General features: G+C 59.4%; 1 protein-coding gene across 5 annotated transcripts; it reads right to left on the bottom strand.

Annotated features, from left to right (window-relative positions):
• Positions 1-1,873: 1,873 nt before the first annotated feature.
• SLC25A47 (solute carrier family 25 member 47) lies at positions 1,874-18,207 on the bottom strand. Of its 5 annotated transcripts, XM_070249284.1 has the most exons (8): positions 17,942-18,207; positions 16,779-17,000; positions 7,320-7,457; positions 5,274-5,317; positions 4,880-4,951; positions 4,008-4,190; positions 3,068-3,392; positions 1,874-2,807 (listed from the first exon to the last, which is right to left on the bottom strand). In XM_070249284.1, the coding sequence occupies exons 3-8, from the start codon at positions 7,345-7,347 to the stop codon at positions 2,527-2,529; spliced, it is 933 nt and encodes a 310-aa protein (XP_070105385.1). In that variant the 5' UTR covers positions 7,348-7,457; positions 16,779-17,000; positions 17,942-18,207; the 3' UTR covers positions 1,874-2,526. The 5 variants fall into 5 exon arrangements, 4 of the variants coding, with proteins under 4 accessions (XP_070105385.1, XP_003364115.1, XP_070105386.1 ...); XM_003364067.5 differs by having other exon boundaries at positions 16,779-18,192; XM_070249285.1 differs by lacking the exons at positions 5,274-5,317; positions 7,320-7,457 and having other exon boundaries at positions 17,942-18,192.
• Positions 18,208-20,066: the final 1,859 nt, after the last annotated feature.

Genomic DNA, 20,066 nt, shown 5'->3' with positions numbered 1-20,066 from the left:
CTCACGGCTGTGGGAGCCCTTCGGTGCGCCCTTCATCTCCCCTCTGAAGTTTCAAGTGCAGCCTGGACCTTGTTGCGGCAGCCCTGTTTAGAGGGAAGCCCCAGCTGTCCCCGACGGTGTGACTCTGGGCACCCCCTCACCTCCCCATTTCTGAAGAGGGGGCTGGGAGGGCCTTGCCACCGAGAGGCTGCAGAGACAGGCGGCACCAGCCTTCTGCAAAGCCACTTCCCCAACATGGGCGAGGCCAGCTGCTCAGTGCCCGATGGTCCCTGCCCTCCTGTCCACACCAGCAGAGCAGGAACTCCTCCAAGGCCAGTGGGTGTTCTAGTGGGCTTCCGACCAAAAGTGGACGCACAGTCAGGTCTTTTTGTTGTTTTTCTTTTTTTTGAGAAAGATTAGCCCTGAGCTGACTGCTGCCAATCCTCCTCTTTTTGCTGAGGAAGACTGGCCCTGAGCTAACATCCACACCCATCTTCCTCTACTTTATATGTGGGACGCCTACCACAGCATGGCTTTTGCCAAGCGATGCCGTGTCTGCACCTGGGATCCGAACCGGCAAACCCCAGGCCACCGAAGCAGAATATGCGCACTTAGCCACTGCACCACCGGGCCAGCCCCTTGGGGTTTTGGTGAACTACTGAAACCTTTTGTCAGCTGACACCCCTTTCCCAGCACCTGGCCAGAACAGCTCAGCATCTTTACCTCCAAGCTCGATGAACTCCAGGAATCTACCTCAGGACTTCATTCACTCATTCACTGATCAGTGCATCATTCCACACCCCCTGAGCACCCACCCTGTGCAGGCCCTGAGCTGGGTGTACTCCAAATCAGACACCCGCTGCCCTTGGCAGCTCACAGTCTTGGGTGGGATAGGGGCCGGGGGTACAGATGGATGACCAGACGATGAACCAGGGCCCCGGGGGAGCAGAGCAGGAGACACCTAAAAGTGGCCTGGTGGTCAGGCAGGGAGAGCTTCCTGGAAGAGGTGATGCTTAGGAAGCAGAGTTAGCCAGGCAGAAGAGGGGGAAGGGCATTCCTGGCAGAGCGAGCAGAGTGTTAGGGAATATTTGGGTCAGTATGACTGGAGCAGGCTGGGAGGGGAGGTCCACCCAGGTGTTCTGGGAGTTTTGTTTGGCCAAAATGCTGGAGGTCCTTCTGTCCAAAGACGCAGTGAAGGCCGGTGTCTGTGAGTCAGGGAGTGTAGTCGAGGTAGGTGTCAGCTGGCTTTACCAGAGGGCTGCTGTGGTGGGGACCTGGCAGGTTCGTGCTGGACCTGCCAGCCCTGGCTCCCGATGGCCCCCCATTGTTGGAAACCTCGTGGTGCCAGGGAGAGGGCCAGAACCTCCAAAGTGCAGGCGCGAGTCGCCCTGCTCTTCTTGCTGTGTGGCCTTGGGCAGGCCCAGCTCCCTCTCTGAGCTGTTTCTTCACTGGCATCAAGCAGTTGTGATAACCTGTGTAAGGTGCCTGGTGCCCAGCAGTGTTCAGCAGTGCCCGCCCCTGCTTCCTCCCGGACCCCATAGAAAGGCGGCTCACGGCCAGGTGTCCGGGCAATGGAGGGGCCAGGGCAGCCGGCTGGACCTGGCTAGAACCCGGTTTCGCTCAGAAAGGGGGTGGTTTTGGGATGGGGGTGGGGAGGGGAGCAGGAATCATGCTGGACTCGGAACAGCCCCCTGTGACAGGGCTCAGCGCACAGGCGAGGCCTGCAGCCCCAAAGGCCGAGGGAGTGGAGGCAGCCGGAGCGCTGGGCTGGGCCTCACTGCGCCCGGCTGCACACAGGGAGCGCTGCCCACACAGGCTGGGAGGGCTCGGCTTCTGAGGATGAGCCGGAGGCGCAGAACCATCTCCAACCCCACAGACCACAGAGCAACGCCACTGACCGTCCTCAGAAACGTTTTATTGGCAACAGCTCTCCGCTGAGTCTCCTGGGTCTACAGGCAGAGTGAGGGTAGGTGACCAGACCCTGCCCCGAACCCCCAGGGCTGTCCCAGCAGTGTCCTCTCAGAGCAGCCGGTGCAGGGAACCATCTGGAGCCACACAGCTGCACCTCAGAATCGTCTGGCGGGGAGGCCAGCTGCGCCGCGTCCGAGGGACAGTGCGTGAGAGCCCACTGATGGCAGTGGAGAGCTGGCAGGGGGGCCGCGCGGACAGCTGAAGAAATGGACGGGGTACAGGCGCAAGTGGGCGGTGAAGACACGGGGGCAGGGAGGGGTGGCCACAAAGCTAGAATGAACCACTGACCAAATGCACAAACGGCTCCATGGGACGGCCGTCTTCACCCAAGAGGCCCACGCCCCCCGGCCCATGTGACCCTCAGGCCAACCCGGGCTGATGGCAGATGGCCCCTGACCTCCTCGTGGTCTGCAGGTGGGCAGGCCAAGCCCAGGCCTCGGCTGACTCACTGCGGCAGGCTCGGCTGTCCTGGGGACGGCCCAGTGGGGCCCAGACCCCGACGCACCCCTTCACCTCCCTCAGCCACTGCGACCTCCGGAAGCTGCTGGCGGGCTGGCCCCTGGGGCACAGGACCAGCTACGTGAGCAGGCCCCGGGCGAGCCTCAGCACAGCCTCGTAGGTGACAAAGACCGCCATGTTGACAGGGAAGGCGCGGCAGCAGTTGAGCGTCAGCCCCTTGAAGAGGACCCGTGGCCCCTCCTCCCGCACACTGGCTGCCATGCAGTGCAGGAGGCCCCGGTAGCGCCGCTGGCCCTGCCCATCCACCTGCAGGCGGGACTTGATTACGTCCATGGGGGTGGCCACGGCCCAGGCCAGGACCCCTGCACAGCCACCGGCCACCAGCACACCCAAGACATCTGCAAAGAGAGACCCAGGAGTGCCTGGATTGGAAGGGGAATCAGGGCCCAGAGGAGAGTGGGCAGACCGTCACGGGACCCTGGGCTCACTCCACCAACGTGATTGTCCACGGCCACAAAGAGCAGTACGTCCTGCTCCGGGTATGGAGGGCACCAAGGTTCCCGCCTGGGGAGGCGCCAGGGTACCAGCGTGTGGCATGACAGCAACCCCATCTCCTCTCCCGGGTCAGTCCCCGCTGGGCCGCCCCAGCCCCGCTCACCTGGCTGGCTGTGGCCGGCGGGGGTGAGCCACTCACAGAGGAGGGCGTAGGAGAGGAAGTAGGTGGCGAAGGAGTGGCCATCCCGAAAGAGCAGGGCTGAGCTGCCTCTGTAGAGACCCCGCAGCCCCTCCTCACGGGCCACCGTGGCCAGGCAGTGCAGCGGCCCGTGGTACTTGGGGCCAGGCACCGGCCTTCCAGGGGGCGCAGGACACACAGAGGGCACAGCCGAGGGCCCCGAGGTAGAGAGGCGCCGCTGCTGGGGCTGTGGCTGCGTCTGCGTCTGCAGGCGGACCTTGGCCACCTCGGTGGGCGAGGTCAGGAACACCTGGGGCAGAGGAGGCAGGGGTCGGGAGGCACTCTGCTTGCACACCTGGACCCGCCTCCCGTCGGCCTCATGTTGCCCACGGCGACATTGGGGAGCCTGAGTCCCCCGAAGCTTCAGGCTGGCCCAGGCCCTGATGGAGCCGGGTTCAAAGCCCACTCTGCCACCCCAGCCACAGCCAGCGGCCCCTTCAGCAGCACACAGTTATGAAGAGTCTGATAACATAATTCATAGGGCAATGACATACTAATGTTATTATTGTATTTAGTAACATTAATTTGTAACATGACAGTATCACTAATAATTTTTGCTGCTATTTCGTGAGTGCTCATACCTGTCAGACTCTATGCTGGGGCTCTACAGTCATGACCTCACATAATCCTCACCAAGCCTCTTACTGATGAAGAGACAGAGGCTCAGAGAGGCTCCCTAGCCTGCCCAAAGGCCCTCGGCTAACGAGAGTCAGTGGAGTGCTCTCCCACAGTGCCCTGGCCTCCATCCCGTCTCTGCCCTCACCAAGCCTCAGTTTCCCCGCCTGCTGGGCTTAGTGAGCTCTCAGGCCCTCTCAGCCTCTCCCGGCCCTGCGGTCCCAGGGCCCGCTCACCCCGCCCCACTCACGCGGACGAGCCCGGAAGCGAATCCTGAGAGCGTGATGTCGGTCTTCGCGGGCTTGGCATCAGCGCTGCCGTACCGGAACCGGCAGATGTGCGAGAGGCAGTGGCGGTAGGTGCCGAAGGACAGAGATGAGACCAAGGACACCGTGCACACGGGCAGTGAGAGGCCCCTGTAGAAGCCCCACACCTGGCGGGCAGGTGGACGGACGGGGGGCCACGTCAGGCCAGAGGCCTTCCCGGAGGAGGGGCTGCCCAAGGGTCTCGTCCTGTTCCGCCCTCCCTCACCGTGGGGCCTCGGGCAAGGCACTGGCTGCCCAGGGCCTCGGTTTCCTCAGCTGTGGAATGGGGATCGTGACCCTCAACCTGTGAGGTCATGCGGGCCGGAAGAGGCCCAGGGCCAGGCCTGACCTCAGGCCACTGTCTGCTGCTTCATTGTTGCTGTTTTTCTTTTGCTCTCCCCTGGCCATCACCGAGCCCCGAGCTTGCTTTGGGAAACATCCCCGGGTCCCTCCTCTGGATGGGTCTCTGGGCTGGACCCCGGGGACCTGAGCACTCCTCCCAGCCCTGCTTTCAAGGGGTGCCCAGCCTGCAACGGACGGAAGAGCAACACACGGGTCCCTCCCCTGCCTTTCGAAGGCCCCAGATGCCACCTCTCTGGAAGGGAGAGCTCACTGACAACACCCCCTGTGTGCCGGACGCCCCAGCTCTGGTCCTGAGAGGAATCCAGGAGGCTGGACAATTATTCCCGTTTGGAAGGTGCGAGCATGGACGTGATGCTCCGAGAGGGGCTCACCATCGCCTTGCTGGTTGGTGGGGGGCAGGCCTGGGGTGTGGGGCCCCGTCACCTCCCTGCCCATCACCCTGGCCCCAGCCTACCCGCTCTCGGCGATACGTGTCCCAGACACAGTGCCAGATGCCGGTGTACCTGGGCTCCGTCTGGATCCTGACCTGTGGGAGAAGCGAGCTTCAGGAAGGGGTGGCTCCAGGCCTCAGCAAGGTCAGCAGGTCCGGGGGAGGAGAAGAGTGAAGCCCTGACTGTCACAGCTGTGCTGGCCTTGGGCAGCAAGGACGGTGAGCCCCATTTAAGAGAAACCTGAGGCACAGTGGTTAGAAAGAGGGACCAACGGTCCTGAGGACCCTGGGGAGGACTGGGTTCGATGAGCACGCTGGAAAGGTCTTCTGGCCATGGATGGGGTACAGGAGACTCAGAGGGCGGCCTAAGCCCAGGTGGGGCCTTGGGGTGGGCAGGGGGGCCTGGCCATGGCCGCACCTTCACCGTGTCCAGCGGGTAGCCCACAGCAACACCGCAGACGCCTGGAAGGAAATCAGAGGAACCCGGTGAGCAGTGGGAGAGGCTGGGCCGGGCTCAGGGAAGGAGGAGGAGGGTGAAGCTGACTGCGCCTCCGCTGAGGGCAGACCCACCGCGCCCTCCTCGTCCACACCCTGTCTCATCAACGGAGACAGCGACCCTCGACCTGCAGGTGAGGACACTGAGGCTCAGAGAGGTAGATGAGGTCTGCCACGCTGCCAGCGACTTCTCCTTCCGAGTCTCAGCCCGAGAAAGCCACACGCTCCTTGCCCCCCCGACACCATGTTTGGGAGAACTTCGGGTCCGACACCTGCTGGGCCCTGTCTCCAAGCCAGGCAGGGTCCCCTCTGGCCTCGAGCTGGAAGGGTTTGTCTGTGAGTGGCTGTGGGGGGCCGGCGGAGGGGTCACAGTCCCCACAGAGGTGAGCGGCAGGGAGAGCCCGGGGCGCCCCAGGCTCCGGGAAAGACCACCTGGAGTCACCAGTTTGCATGGGACAGAGTGGGACTCGAGGATTCCTGCACCAGGGCCCACTGCCCCCTGCGAAGGGGGCCGCCTGCCACCATCCTGTTCCTTTCTTCTTTGCTGACACCAGAGCCTCAACGTCCAAGCCCCCAGCACTTGGCGGAGAGTGAGCAGGCAGATCCCTGGGGGCCATACCCTGGGGGTAGGGAGGGGAGGGCCATCTGAGGACAATAAGGCATGTGGTGGCTGTGTCCTATTTCCTATGCATCCCAGGACTCAATAAACATGCATGAATGAAAGAACAAAGTGAATGAATGGATGGATGAATGAACGAATACTGCCTGACTGACTGGGGTAGAATTATCCTCGTTGATCCTCACATGTACCTCATTGAATTCCTACTCATCCATCAGAGCCCCGCCACAGCATGGCCTCCTCTCTGGAGCCCTCCCTGACCCCTACATCTGGGCTGCCTCCGCCGGGAAACATGTTGATCAGAGCCCCTGTCACGTGGCTTTGCTCCTGTCGCATGGCATGCCACCTCTGCCTCCAGAACTAGAGTTCCTCAAGGACAAGGCCCAGGTCTGGTCTGTGTGACACAGGGCCAGGCACAGAGCAGGGGCCGTTTCTGCCCAGGCCTTCCTATGTGCACCAGAGGAAAGAGCAGGACTCGGGTGTCCTTTCTGGCTGTGTGATCATAAGCAATTCCTCCCCTTCTCTGAGCCTCCTCCTTCGGGGCCTAATGTCCAGGGAAGCAGCTGGCCTCAGGCCCAGTGCACAGTAGGTCTCAGAAAGCCCACTGGTGAGGCCAGGATGCTGGTCTTTCCCGGCTCGGCGCTGGCTCCCCTCCCGAGGCGAGTACCCCACGCTGTTCCCAGAAGTGTGAACGAGCAGCCCACGGCTGTTTCACAAGACGAGCAAGGTCAAGGATGCCTCGCCCAAAATAGCCTCTGCAGCCCGCACATGGATGGCCTGGGAGGGACCGGAGCCCGGCTGCAGCCTGCTTCCAGTGGGCCCCTTATCTCTCGGGGTCAGTCTTTCGCAACCAGCCCTTTCCCCAGGAGGGAAAACAGCTTGGGGGCCCAGAGAGGCCAGGAATGTCTGGGCAGGGCACACAGCCAGCAGAGAGGTGGGGCCGGCTCAGCTGGGCCTCCCCTCCTCCACTCACCCCTTCCGGTCTGTGTTGCAGGACCCAGGCCTTTCTGTCCTCACTGTCCACCCTCTCCTGGGGCCTCTTGTCCCTTCCCACTGCTCAGTCATCCCTCTCCACGCCAGTGACTCCCAGCCTCCACATGGCCAGGCAGAGACCACCCTCTGCCCCAAAATGGTGCCCCTCAGCTCCCCCCACTTCCTCCTGGGCCCTGTGTCACCTGTCCCAGTCTCCCAGGGACCTGCTCTCTCCTCCTGGCACCCGTGGTCCACACCACATCCCGTCTACTTCTGGGGTGCTCCCCAATCCCCACTGCTGCCGGAAGGCTGGCCCAGGGCAGAGTACCCCCCCAGCTCCTCCTGGTGTCCCGGGGAGAAGCAGTCCCCGTCTGTTACCTCCGATGGCTCCAGCAACAAAATCCATGGACAGCGTGGCTGGTGGGGAAGGCCCTGGGGTCTGCCTGCCTGGAAGCGGTCTGGTGCCACCACCCGGGTGGCCTCAACAGTTCCCAGCTGCTTTTGGACCTTAAATACCTGCGGTGGGGGGCAGGGGACAGGAGGCAAGAGGCAGCTGACCAGTGGCCACGTGCAGGGGCCATGCTGGGAGGCAAGCAGATCGATGCCCACGCCCACACTGGGCAGCTGGACTCACTCCCACCTTCCCCAAGGACAGTGTCCCAGTGCCCCCGGGACCCAGGTTCGGGGAAGTGTGTGAGAGGCCACAGGAGGTGTCAGGCTCTCAGGAAGCAGGATCACTGTCCCCATTGCCCTCAGGATCGGGCCCCAGGCCATGTCCAGACATCTCCTGGGGGCATCTGCCGATGCATCTGTGATGCCCCCGTTCCTCTGAGCCCAAACTCAGGCCGCCTCTGTGTCCTTGGGCACCCCAACTCCCCTAGAATTGCTCCTTCCCAGAATTGCTCAAAGCTCCCTCAATTATTCATCCAACAAACACTTTCTGAGCTGGAGCTGCACTGAGGCCTCTAAGACCCAGTCCTCATCCTCCAGGAGCTCCAGTTGTCAGGGAGGGAGTCAGGGAGATGGGCCACTGATGGCAGTGCCAGGAAACCCGGCCAGAGCCCTCCTGGGAACCCATGTCTACTCCATGCCCTTACACTGCCCTGGTCCCACACTGTCCCTACCACGTCCACACCTGTCTCCCTCTCCTCCGGGCACTCCCAAAGGGGAAGCTGCTCCAGTCAGAGGCCGCTTCCGTCCGCTGATCACTTGCAATCATTGTGAAAATAAGTGCCCCCTGCGGGTGCGCCTCACTTTACAGTTTACCAAGCCCTCTTCCCTCATCAGCTCACGGGGTCCTCTTCACAGCCCTGGGAGGAAGGCAGGGCTGGTGGTCCCCATTTTACAGGTGGAGCCACTGAGGCCCCAAAAGAGGACTTGTCCGAGGCCATGCAGGCGGCAGGACTGGCTCTGCCCACCAGAGATCTGGAACACGCAGCCCCCATCTGATGCTGAGGGCCGGAGAGGGGAGGCGTGGACACCCCCGCGCCTGGCCTTGGTGGCCATCACCCCCATGGGCCCTCAAAGGGGCTCAGCATGCCCCCCAATGTGACTCATGCTGCAGCCCTGCAAGGCAGCCACGGGGGACCCTGAGGCTTAGGGAGGCCATGCATCCACCCCAGGTCACATAAAGTGAGTGTCCCACTGAGCAGAAAGCCAACAGGACAGGGTGAGGGGGAGTGGACATCGCAGGGTCCCACCAGCCCTGTCCAGTGGGCCTCGGGGCAGGGGACACGTGTCTGCCCGTTGCCCTGTCCTCCAATGGGCGGACCCACAGGCTGGCCTTGAATATGCCGAATGCTGACCAAGGGGCAGCCCACGCCCACCTGCCCTGCTGTTTGTGTGCTGAGTGGGGGACAAGTTGGCAGTGGCAGCTGCCACACAGAGGGCAAAGGGCAGGATGCAGTCCATCCAAGGCCAGTCCTGATGCCCATCCTGGTCTTTAGAGAGACCCAGCTCAAATCTGGTTAGGAGCCAGGCTGCCTGCATTCACATCCCAGCTCCGCCGCTCATCCCAGCCCTGAGACCTGGAGCAAGCCCCTTGACCTCTCTGTGCCTCCATTTCTGCATCTATGAAATGACGCTAGGACCTGCCTCACATCTGTGACCACTCAGGGCAAGCTCCGGACGTGTCCCTGTGGGGGGTGGCCAAACACTAATGCTGCATTAATAGGAACATAGGGTCTGGAAGGAAGGAGGTGACAGGCTTGTTCTGAGCAGGGCAAATACAGTTGGGACTTGGGTTCAATTGCAGATCCTACACTCCAGAGGCCAGTACCTCAGATGGTGACAGAGCTGGAAGCCCATTGTCTAACTGAAAGAACAAGGACTGTTTAACCCCAGGTTTCTTACAGAGTCCAATATGCCCCACCCCCGGCACTGGAGCCAGCAGGCCACAAGCTGCCCCGGACGCCTTTCCCCCTGCGCCTCGAGTGCAGCGAGGCACTCAGCCTTACGGCCAGCTCTCTGAAGTTCACATTCAGATCCACACGTGCTCCATCTGCACTGCCCATCTGCATCCTTGCCCCTTGGACGACAGCCCTCTCCTGCCCGGCCTCTCCTCATGCAGCAGACACTGCATGTCACGACATGCCATGTTCTGGGCCCTGGGCCACAGCCATAGACAAAAGTCCCCACCCCGTGGATCCGACTTTCTAGGGAGGGAGACAGCAGCTAACACGAGAAACAACCACAATACGGAGCCTGCCAGGCGACCATAAATGCCAAGGAGAGAGACTGGGTAGGGAAGGACAGGGTGTGTGCGGGGCAGTGTCAGAAGGGGCAGCCCAAGAAGGTGACATCTGAGACCAGCGTGTTTTCTTCGTCACTGCAGCTAAGTTTCACCTGCCCTGTCTCCTGACCAAACACGTCTAAACTTCGCCCTTCTCCACAGTGGCCACAGGAAACGTGCCACCTCACCGCGCAGGCTGCTTGGCACAGGCCTAAATGTCTCCCCACCCAACTGTGAGCTTCTGGCAGGCAGGGTTGTGCCGGATTTGTTTCTGTGCCCACATCGCCCAGCACAAGGCAGAAACCCTGATGCTACTGGTGAATAAATGCATGAACAAAGGAGTCATGAACTGATGGGAGGGCGGATGAGGGGGGTGGAGGGAGGGAGGGAGGGATGGATGGATGGATGGATGGTGAGTAGATGGTGGATGGATGGATGGTGAGTAGATGGTGGATGGATGGATGGATGGATGGTGAGTAGATGGATGAATGGATGGATGGATGGATGGATGGTGAGTAGATGGGTGGATGGATGGTGAGTAGATGGGTGGATGGATGGATGGATGGATGGTGAGTAGATGGGTGGATGGATGGTGAGTAGATGGGTGGATGGATGGATGGATGGATGGTGAGTAGATGGTGGATGGATGGATGGTGAGTAGATGGATGAATGGATGGATGGATGGATGGATGGTGAGTAGATGGGTGGATGGATGGATGGATGGATGGATGGTGAGTAGATGGATGGATGGTGAGTAGATGGATGAATGGATGGATGGATGGATGGATGGTGAGTAGATGGGTGGATGGATGGATGGATGGATGGTGAGTAGATGGGTGGATGGATGGTGAGTAGATGGGTGGATGGATGGTGAGTAGATGGGTGGATGGATGGATGGATGGATGGTGAGTAGATGGGTGGATGGATGGTGAGTAGATGGGTGGATGGATGGATGGATGGATGGTGAGTAGATGGGTGGATGGATGGTGAGTAGATGGGTGGATGGATGGATGGATGGATGGTGAGTAGATGGGTGGATGGATGGTGAGTAGATGGGTGGATGGATGGATGGATGGATGGTGAGTAGATGGTGGATGGATGGATGGTGAGTAGATGGATGAATGGATGGATGGATGGATGGATGGTGAGTAGATGGGTGGATGGATGGTGAGTAGATGGGTGGATGGATGGATGGTGAGTAGATGGGTGGATGGATGGTGAGTAGATGGGTGGATGGATGGATGGATGGATGGTGAGTAGATGGGTGGATGGATGGTGAGTAGTTGGGTGGATGGATGGATGGATGGATGGTGAGTAGATGGTGGATGGATGGATGGTGAGTAGATGGATGAATGGATGGATGGATGGATGGATGGTGAGTAGATGGATGAATGGATGGTGAGTAGATGGGTGGATGGATGGATGGATGGTGAGTAGATGGGTGGATGGATGGATGGATGGTGAGTAGATGGATGAATGGATGGATGGATGGATGGATGGTGAGTAGATGGGTGGATGGATGGATGGATGGATGGATGGTGAGTAGATGGGTGGATGGATGGTGAGTAGATGGGTGGATGGATGGATGGTGAGTAGATGGGTGGATGGATGGTGAGTAGATGGGTGGATGGATGGATGGATGGATGGTGAGTAGATGGTGGATGGATGGATGGTGAGTAGATGGATGAATGGATGGATGGATGGATGGATGGTGAGTAGATGGGTGGATGGATGGTGAGTAGATGGATGAATGGATGGATGGATGGATGGATGGTGAGTAGATGGGTGGATGGATGGATGGATGGTGAGTAGATGGATGGATGGATGGATGGTGAGTAGATGGATGAATGGATGGATGGATGGATGGATGGTGAGTAGATGGGTGGATGGATGGATGGATGGATGGTGAGTAGATGGGTGGATGGATGGTGAGTAGATGGGTGGATGGATGGTGAGTAGATGGGTGGATGGATGGATGGATGGATGGTGAGTAGATGGGTGGATGGATGGTGAGTAGATGGGTGGATGGATGGTGAGTAGATGGGTGGATGGATGGATGGATGGATGGTGAGTAGATGGGTGGATGGATGGATGGATGGATGGTGAGTAGATGGGTGGATGGATGGTGAGTAGATGGGTGGATGGATGGATGGATGGATGGTGAGTAGATGGGTGGATGGATGGTGAGTAGATGGGTGGATGGATGGATGGATGGATGGTGAGTAGATGGTGGATGGATGGATGGTGAGTAGATGGATGAATGGATGGATGGATGGATGGATGGTGAGTAGATGGGTGGATGGATGGTGAGTAGATGGGTGGATGGATGGATGGATGGATGGTGAGTAGATGGGTGGATGGATGGATGGATGGATGGTGAGTAGATGGGTGGATGGATGGTGAGTAGATGGGTGGATGGATGGTGAGTAGATGGGTGGATGGATGGATGGATGGATGGTGAGTAGATGGGTGGATGGATGGTGAGTAGATGGGTGGATGGATGGATGGATGGATGGTGAGTAGATGGGTGGATGGATGGTGAGTAGATGGGTGGATGGATGGATGGATGGATGGTGAGTAGATGGGTGGATGGATGGTGAGTAGATGGGTGGATGGATGGATGGATGGATGGTGAGTAGATGGTGGATGGATGGATGGTGAGTAGATGGATGAATGGATGGATGGATGGATGGATGGTGAGTAGATGGATGAATGGATGGATGGATGGATGGATGGTGAGTAGATGGGTGGATGGATGGATGGATGGATGGTGAGTAGATGGTGGATGGATGGATGGTGAGTAGATGGATGAATGGATGGATGGATGGATGGATGGTGAGTAGATGGGTGGATGGATGGTGAGTAGATGGGTGGATGGATGGATGGATGGATGGTGAGTAGATGGTGGATGGATGGATGGTGAGTAGATGGATGAATGGATGGATGGATGGATGGATGGTGAGTAGATGGATGAATGGATGGATGGATGGATGGATGGTGAGTAGATGGATGGATGGATGGTGAGTAGATGGGTGGATGGATGGTGAGTAGATGGGTGGATGGATGGATGGATGGATGGTGAGTAGATGGTGGATGGATGGATGGTGAGTAGATGGATGAATGGATGGATGGATGGATGGATGGATGGATGGTGAGTAGATGGGTGGATGGATGGTGAGTAGATGGGTGGATGGATGGTGAGTAGATGGGTGGATGGATGGATGGATGGTGAGTAGATGGGTGGATGGATGGTGAGTAGATGGGTGGATGGATGGATGGATGGATGGTGAGTAGATGGGTGGATGGATGGATGGATGGATGGTGAGTAGATGGGTGGATGGATGGTGAGTAGATGGGTGGATGGATGGTGAGTAGATGGGTGGATGGATGGATGGATGGATGGTGAGTAGATGGGTGGATGGATGGTGAGTAGATGGGTGGATGGATGGATGGATGGATGGTGAGTAGATGGTGGATGGATGGATGGTGAGTAGATGGATGAATGGATGGATGGATGGATGGTGAGTAGATGGATGGATGGATGGATGGTGAGTAGATGGGTGGATGGATGGTGAGTAGATGGTGGATGGATGGATGGTGAGCAGATGGATGAATGGATGGATGGATGGATGGATGGTGAGTAGATGGGTGGATGGATGGATAGATGGATGGTGAGTAGATGGATGAATGGATGGATGGATGGATTGATGGATGGTGAGTAGATGGGTGGATGGATGGTGAGTAGATGGGTGGATGGATGGATGGATGGATGAATGGATGGATGGATGGATTGATGGATGGTGAGTAGATGGGTGGATGGATGGTGAGTAGATGGGTGGATGGATGGTGAGTAGATGGGTGGATGGATGGTGAGTAGATGGGTGGATGGATGGTGAGTAGATGGGTGGATGGATGGATGGATGGATGAATGGATGGATGGATGGATTGATGGATGGTGAGTAGATGGGTGGATGGATGGTGAGTAGATGGGTGGATGGATGGATAGATGGATGGTGAGTAGATGGATGGATGGATGGATGGATGGATGGATGGTGAGTAGATGGGTGGATGGAGGGATGGACAGACAGACAGATGGACAGACAAATGCACAATGAATGATCAGATCCAGGGCAGGGTCACCTGCTCACACTTGGCTTGACCTAACACAGGAGATGGCAAAGAGGCCCGTCGGGTGGCTGGGTGGGCAGGGGTCTTATCAGGGAGAGCCCCCCATGGTTTGGGGAAGAGCTCCAGCTGGGCACTCTCAGCCTGAGTTTGCCTCCTAGCTCCCCCTCTCCCAGCTGTGTGACCTCAGGCCAGTGGTGTGACGGCTCTGAGTCTTGATTTCTCCAACAGGCAGCAGAACCTCAAGTCTTGTGTGGATGGCAGGAGGCAGAGCCCACGGGGCACCCGCTGAAGCCACCCTTCCCAACGGGCAGGGTTTCTATTATTAGCAGCCAGGCTGGGAAGGCCTCCTCCACCAACACAGCAGCCCCACCACGTGCGGCCTCGCCCGGCCTGTCCTCTAGGGGGAGACAGACATCACACAGACAACCCAGCCCAGGCCACCACAAAGCGCTCCGGGAAGGTGGGCGCCCGGCAAGGGGCTTGACACATCCTAAAATGCATTTTCACATTTTAAAACAAAAGGAATAACTACAGGTTATTTTTTTTAATCCAGACCGAAGAGACGCAGCCGGCACAGAGAGTGAGATCCTCATGACCCAGATCTCCCAGGCGATGCAGGCAAACACCAGCGGTCTCTTTTCGACCATCGGTTTGCCGTGCTCCCTTCCCCTATCAATCTATCTGGGCTGCCGCGCCCCGCAGCGCCTGCAGACCTACTTTCTTTGTGTGCTCGGCCACGGTACCCGTGGTGTGGCTGCAGGGCTGGGGCTGAGCCTGGCCTCCCGGCTTGGCCCTGGCCCCCCGCTTCTCACTGTGGGGCCTGGGTGAACCCAGCCCACCTGGGACTCGGCATGCTTGTGCTTGTCTGTAACTGGAAGTTCTGTTACCCACCCCCACGCCGGCAGGGGGGCGGGGTGCGGGGACGACCCCGTCAGAGGCCAGAGCGCTCTCGCAGCTGCCCCTGCAGGCAGCAGGCGTTCTGATGTCCACACTGTGATTTGACTCAGTACTGATGGGCTTGGGGCTCGTCTGCAGTTCATTACAGAAAGTGCTCCAGAGAACACGTTCTGGGGTCCTCAGTGCTCCAGAGGGACACGTTCTCAGAGCGGAGACAGCTGCTCAAAGATACCTGAGCTCTTTCTAATTTTCATGTACTTTGCCACTTTGGCAGAATTTGGAGGGGCTGAGGAAGGACAGTGGGACTTCCGGGCAATGGAAATGACCCAGGAGCCCAGAGTAGGCACTGGGGGGCCGGACCGGCTCCAGAGATCAACCGGCAGCCCTGGCACTTCCAGAAAAGGGGGCTCCTTGGCCAGTCTGGACAAGCTCAGGAGAGCCCAGCTGCTTACCCGCTCACTCTGTGACCAGGAGCAAGCCACCGACCCTCTGAGCCTCAGTTTCTTCCTCTGTAAAATGGGACAGGAGGCAAGAGTCTGCACACCCTGCCATGCTCTGCCTGGATCTGCAAGATGCCCAGCTGGTGGCTGAGACCACACGGCCCCCAGGGTTGAGTGAGACCACCCCTACCTTCGGGCGGGTGGCGTCTTTGGGGTGAGACTGGTTCATGGGGTGGGATGAGCCCACATCCCAGGCTTCCCAGACCCACTGGCCTCCCTCTGACATCCCGATGGGTTAGGGCCCTGGGCCTGGGATCTCTGAGCCTGCACGGCCCCCGGGAGCGGCCCCAGGGCTGCTGAGCACATGACAGGATGTTCCCTGTGCCTCCTCCCTGGACACACACTCAGGGCTGTCCCCCAGCTCTGGTTCCCACTCCTGCCGGCAGATGTGCTGGACACTGAGATTGGCAGAAGCGTCAGACTCAGCCTCCCGGCCCCCTGGAACCACTCCTGTGTTACAGTGGGGGACATCGTGGGCTGAGAGAAAGAGCCAGTGAGAAGTGGCAGAAAGACCTAGAACCTGAGCCCAGCTCTGCCACCATAACACCACTTGACTTAACCCCGTGACTCAGTTTCCCCTCTGTCAACAGGGACAACAACAGCTCCCTGCAGCCAGTCAACAGAGGTGAGGACTCTGAAGGCTCCTGGCACTAATCGTCAGACGGAGCACAAGTGACACTTGGAGTGCCAGCCAGTGGCCTCAGGCCTGGCCCTGCGGCTGACCTGCTCCTGGGCCAGCTGTCTGGCTCCTCCAGTTCCTGCCCCGCCCCCACCCACCCTGGCCTTGTCTCTTCCATCGCCAGGTACCCGAGCCACAGCCCAAGCCCTTCCTGGTCCACTTCTTGCAGCATGCCCTGCTGGCCACATTTCCAACCCCTTGCGCCCCCTTCACGGACTGCCCAGGAGGCATCTTCGACCCTGGGGTCCACTGTGGAAAGGCTGAGGAGGTCACTCATCCTGGGCCTCAGGTTCCTCACCTGGACAAGATGACCTCTGACCCCACCCAGGTCCAAGGCCCAGGGTTTGGACTGAGGATGGAAGGCTCTCTCCAAAGCAGGGCCCGAGGCCTATCCTACCTGACGGTGGGGAAAGGAGGCTCCTGCCCTGTCAATCACTCATCCATTCATTCATTCAGTCGTGCCCTCACGGCGGTGCGTGCTCCTTATGCAAGCCCCATGCCGGGCACTGGGATCCAGAAATGACCCCGATCCCACCCTCACCGACCTGCAGCCTGGGCCTGGCTGAGGAGCGTGTTAAGCATCTATTACCACAGAACAAATTACCCACAAATTTAGCAGCTTAAAATGCCAAACACGGGGCCGGCCTGGTGGCGCAGCAGTTAAGTTCACACGCTCCGCTTCTCGGCGGCCCAGGGTTCGCAGGTTCGGATCCCAGGTGCGGACATGGTGCCGCTTGGCAAAAGCCATGCTGTGGTAGGCGTCCCACATATAAAGTAGAGGAAGATGTGCATGGATGTTAGCTCAAGGTCAGTCTTCCTCAGCAAAAAGAGGAGGATTGGCAGCAGTTAGCTCAGGGCTAATCTTCCTCAAAAAAAAAAAAAAAAAAAAGCCAAACACTTACCATCTCACCATTTCTGAAGATCAGGAACCTGGTAAGAGCTCGGCTGGGGGCTCGGGCCCAGGGGCTCTCGGGAGGCTGCAGCCAGCTCTCAGCTGGTGCCGCACCCTCAGAAGGTTCCACAGGGCTGGAGGCCTCCTTCCAAGGTGACCTGCCCCCACGGCTGATGGCTGGAGGCCGCAGTGGACCTCTCACAGGACTGCTTGTGTCCTCACAATGTGGCACCTGAGTTCCTCCAGAGCCAAACAGAGAGCAAGGAGGAACCATGCCTTTCACAACCCATCGCAGATGTGACACACTGCCCATCCACCCTTGGAGGCGGTGGGGACCCCCCACAGGCAGCAGCAGGAGCACAGGCCTGAATGGGCAGACCGGCAGGGAGGCTGGGGCAAGGCACATGGTGACAGGAAGCCCCCAGGGCAGGCTCACCCAGACCCCCTGCTGGCACACAAAGATCCTCAGTAACACACGGAGGGACAGACAGACGGACAGGTGGATGGACAGATGGGGTGAATGAGAGAAGCCTGCCTGCCACCCTCCATTTGGACAGCAAGGCTCCACGAGGGCCCTGGCTGTGTGGCACAGAAGCCAAAGGTCAGGTACCCAAGGGGGCCGAGGACAGGCCTGAGTGGTGGCTCCAGAGGACAGAGCACAAAGCTGCAGGCCGATGGCAGAGGGGAGACGCTGGCCCTAGGAGAGAAGGGACCACCCACGCTGTGCCACTGCTCCAGGGAGATGACACCCAGACGGCCCTGTCAGGAGGCTGGGCTGGCACGACAGGAGGAGAAGCCATGGCAGGAAGGAGGGCTGCTGGGCCAGCCAAGGCCCTCCCAACGAGAGGTCCCGGCATGGGGGGACTCCAGGGTTCTGAGAACAGCGGCAGGGCTCCTGGACTCCAGGTGCAGAGGGCTTTCTCTCAGTGGCTTTCTCTGCCTGTCTTCAGGGCTCCCCAGGGGTCTGCCGGCCACGTCAGGGACAGGCCTCTGGGCTCAGGACCACGTCGTCTTCTCTGCCTGCTGCCCTGCCCTCTCCGGCCTCCTCCCGCCTCCCCTCCAGCTCACTCTGCTACCCCAACTGGGGCCCAGGTAGGGGCACACTGCCCTCCTCTGGCCACTGCCCTCTGGTGCCTGCTCACACTGACCGGAGGCCTGGGACAGCCTACTCACCCAGCTGTCCCCCACTGTGACAGTAGCAGCCCCTAGAGGGGGCACAGCCGGGCCTGCTCATGCCGAGGCTGGCCCGGAGGGCGGGCTCCCTGAGGCCTGTGTGTGGCTCGGATGACCGAGTAGCAGCAGCACACACCGTGTCCGCGGCACCTGGCTGAGCTCCTCCAGCCCAGCCCTCTGTCCTGACGGTGGGCCTGACCCGAGCTGGGGACCCCTCGGCCGTCCGGGTCTGGGGCACCCCAGGCAGGCCCTCCTCAGCTCTATTTTTATACTGGAATCATCCACCCGTGTCTATTTATACTGCTCCCATCTTGAGTTTCTGGCCAGCTCACCGTCTGGCCAGAGCCTCGCTCCCTCTGGCCCCCTGGCCTACTGCAAGGCCGCGCTGTTCTGCACAGCACTGAGCCAGGAGGCCCGCAACCCCCTGCAGTGGGAGCCCCGGCTGGGCGAAGATGCGAGAAACACCCCCAGTCTGGTGGCAACTTCGGGATTGACTGAATTCAACTGAGAGAAGGAAGTCGCTCAAAGTCCACCCAACGGGAGACTGAGAGGCCACCAGGACAGTGGCTGGCTGTCCCCAAGGGGTCCCAGGCCCTCCACCATCGGAGGCCCAGAGCAGACTCACTCAGTGGAGAGGCTGTCATTCCCAGGGTGGCCTGGACAAGGCCAGAGACCCATCCGGATAGCAGACCTTTGTTCACCAGGAGAGAGACCCATCGGCAACACCAGTTCTCATCGGCACCTGGACCCCAAGCCCCTGCCGCCAGGCCACCCCTCCTGTTCACTACAGCGGTTCAGCAGCCGCTAGGGGACCTTCTGGGACTGGGATCCGCCCTCACCGGTCCAGTTGAAGATGCCCGTAGGAAACCCTTCAGCACCTCTGCTGAGTAATTAAACTCACTTGCACCTTCTGTTTCTGCAGGGGTGTCGACAGCCGGAGGCAGGAGCCCGAGCACCCCGCTCTGGAGGAGCCTCAGCCGGGTCTGCCCCCGCCCCCTGTCCACTCTGCGTGAGCTCCTTCACCGGCAAGGGCCCAGAGTCCTCCCGAACCCATTGTACAGACGGCCACCCTGAACCAAAGGTGGCTCACAGGGTCAGACAACAGGGAGGGTCCGAGTTGAGATTTAAAAGCAACTGTTTGAGCCGGAACTTCCGAAATCTGTCCTTGGAGACACTGTCAGCCTGGGGAACCCAAGGCCACCTACGGCCCCCTGAAGAGGCTGGTTTAACCCGGCTCCTCCCTGAGGCTGATGCCTGAGTTCTGGGGTGGGGCCTTGGGATCTGAATTTTTGCAGGGTTGGCGTCTCCACTCCCAGAGGTCTAGAGAAGGGGAAACCTGTGGCTGGGGCCACACAGCAGGACAGGCCTGAGCCCAGATCCCCTCACTCGGGCTGGCTCCCTAGCCGCCTGCTCACCCCCGGCCGGGCTGGGAGGGTGCCCCCTGCTTCTGAGTCCAAGCCGAAGGGCGGTGGTCTGGCTCTGCACGCACGCTCCGCAGCCCAGGAGAGGCCTGCCCCTTTCCGGCCTCTCCCCAGCTCCTTCTGACCACGGGAACTGCGGCCGAGCATGGAGGAACCTTGCTGCTGATAGTTCTGAGTCTAAAAATACATTTTGGAAAGATTTATAACCCAGAACCTCCACCCGCATTGCCTCTTTTTCACAGACCACATGTCCCTGGAGAAGCGTGAGGCTGTCGGCCAGCAAGGCCCCCGCCTCACGTGGGCTGAATTGGAGGTGGGGCTGGGGGGTACAAACTCGCTTCCATTTGATTGACTTGGCTGGCAGAGCATACTGTAGTAACATCTATTTTTCACTAAATGTACAATAATTAATGGTCGACTTTCCACCCAGGGCCTGTCACCTTCCTGCTCTGGCCACACAGTGATTCTGTCAGCCCGCACATTTATTGAGCACCTACTGTGTGCCAGGCCCTGTTTAGTGTTAGTAAAGAAGACAGGGCAGGTCCCTGCCTCAGTGGAGAGAGGCGACAAACGTCACTCTAGGAGCTGAAAGAGAGCAGGGCATGGGGACATGGTGGGGGCTCTCTACCCAACACAGGGAAGGCCAGTCAAGCCCCATTTGAGGAAGTGAGAATTGAGCAAGAACCTGATGTTCCGTGCAAGGC

The sequence above is a fragment of the Equus caballus genome, chromosome 24, assembly GCF_041296265.1.
Source record: "Equus caballus isolate H_3958 breed thoroughbred chromosome 24, TB-T2T, whole genome shotgun sequence".
Classification (NCBI taxonomy): domain Eukaryota; kingdom Metazoa; phylum Chordata; class Mammalia; order Perissodactyla; family Equidae; genus Equus; species Equus caballus.
The sequence above is the reverse complement of the archived record's forward strand: the minus strand, read 5'-3'. Positions and strand labels throughout refer to the sequence as shown.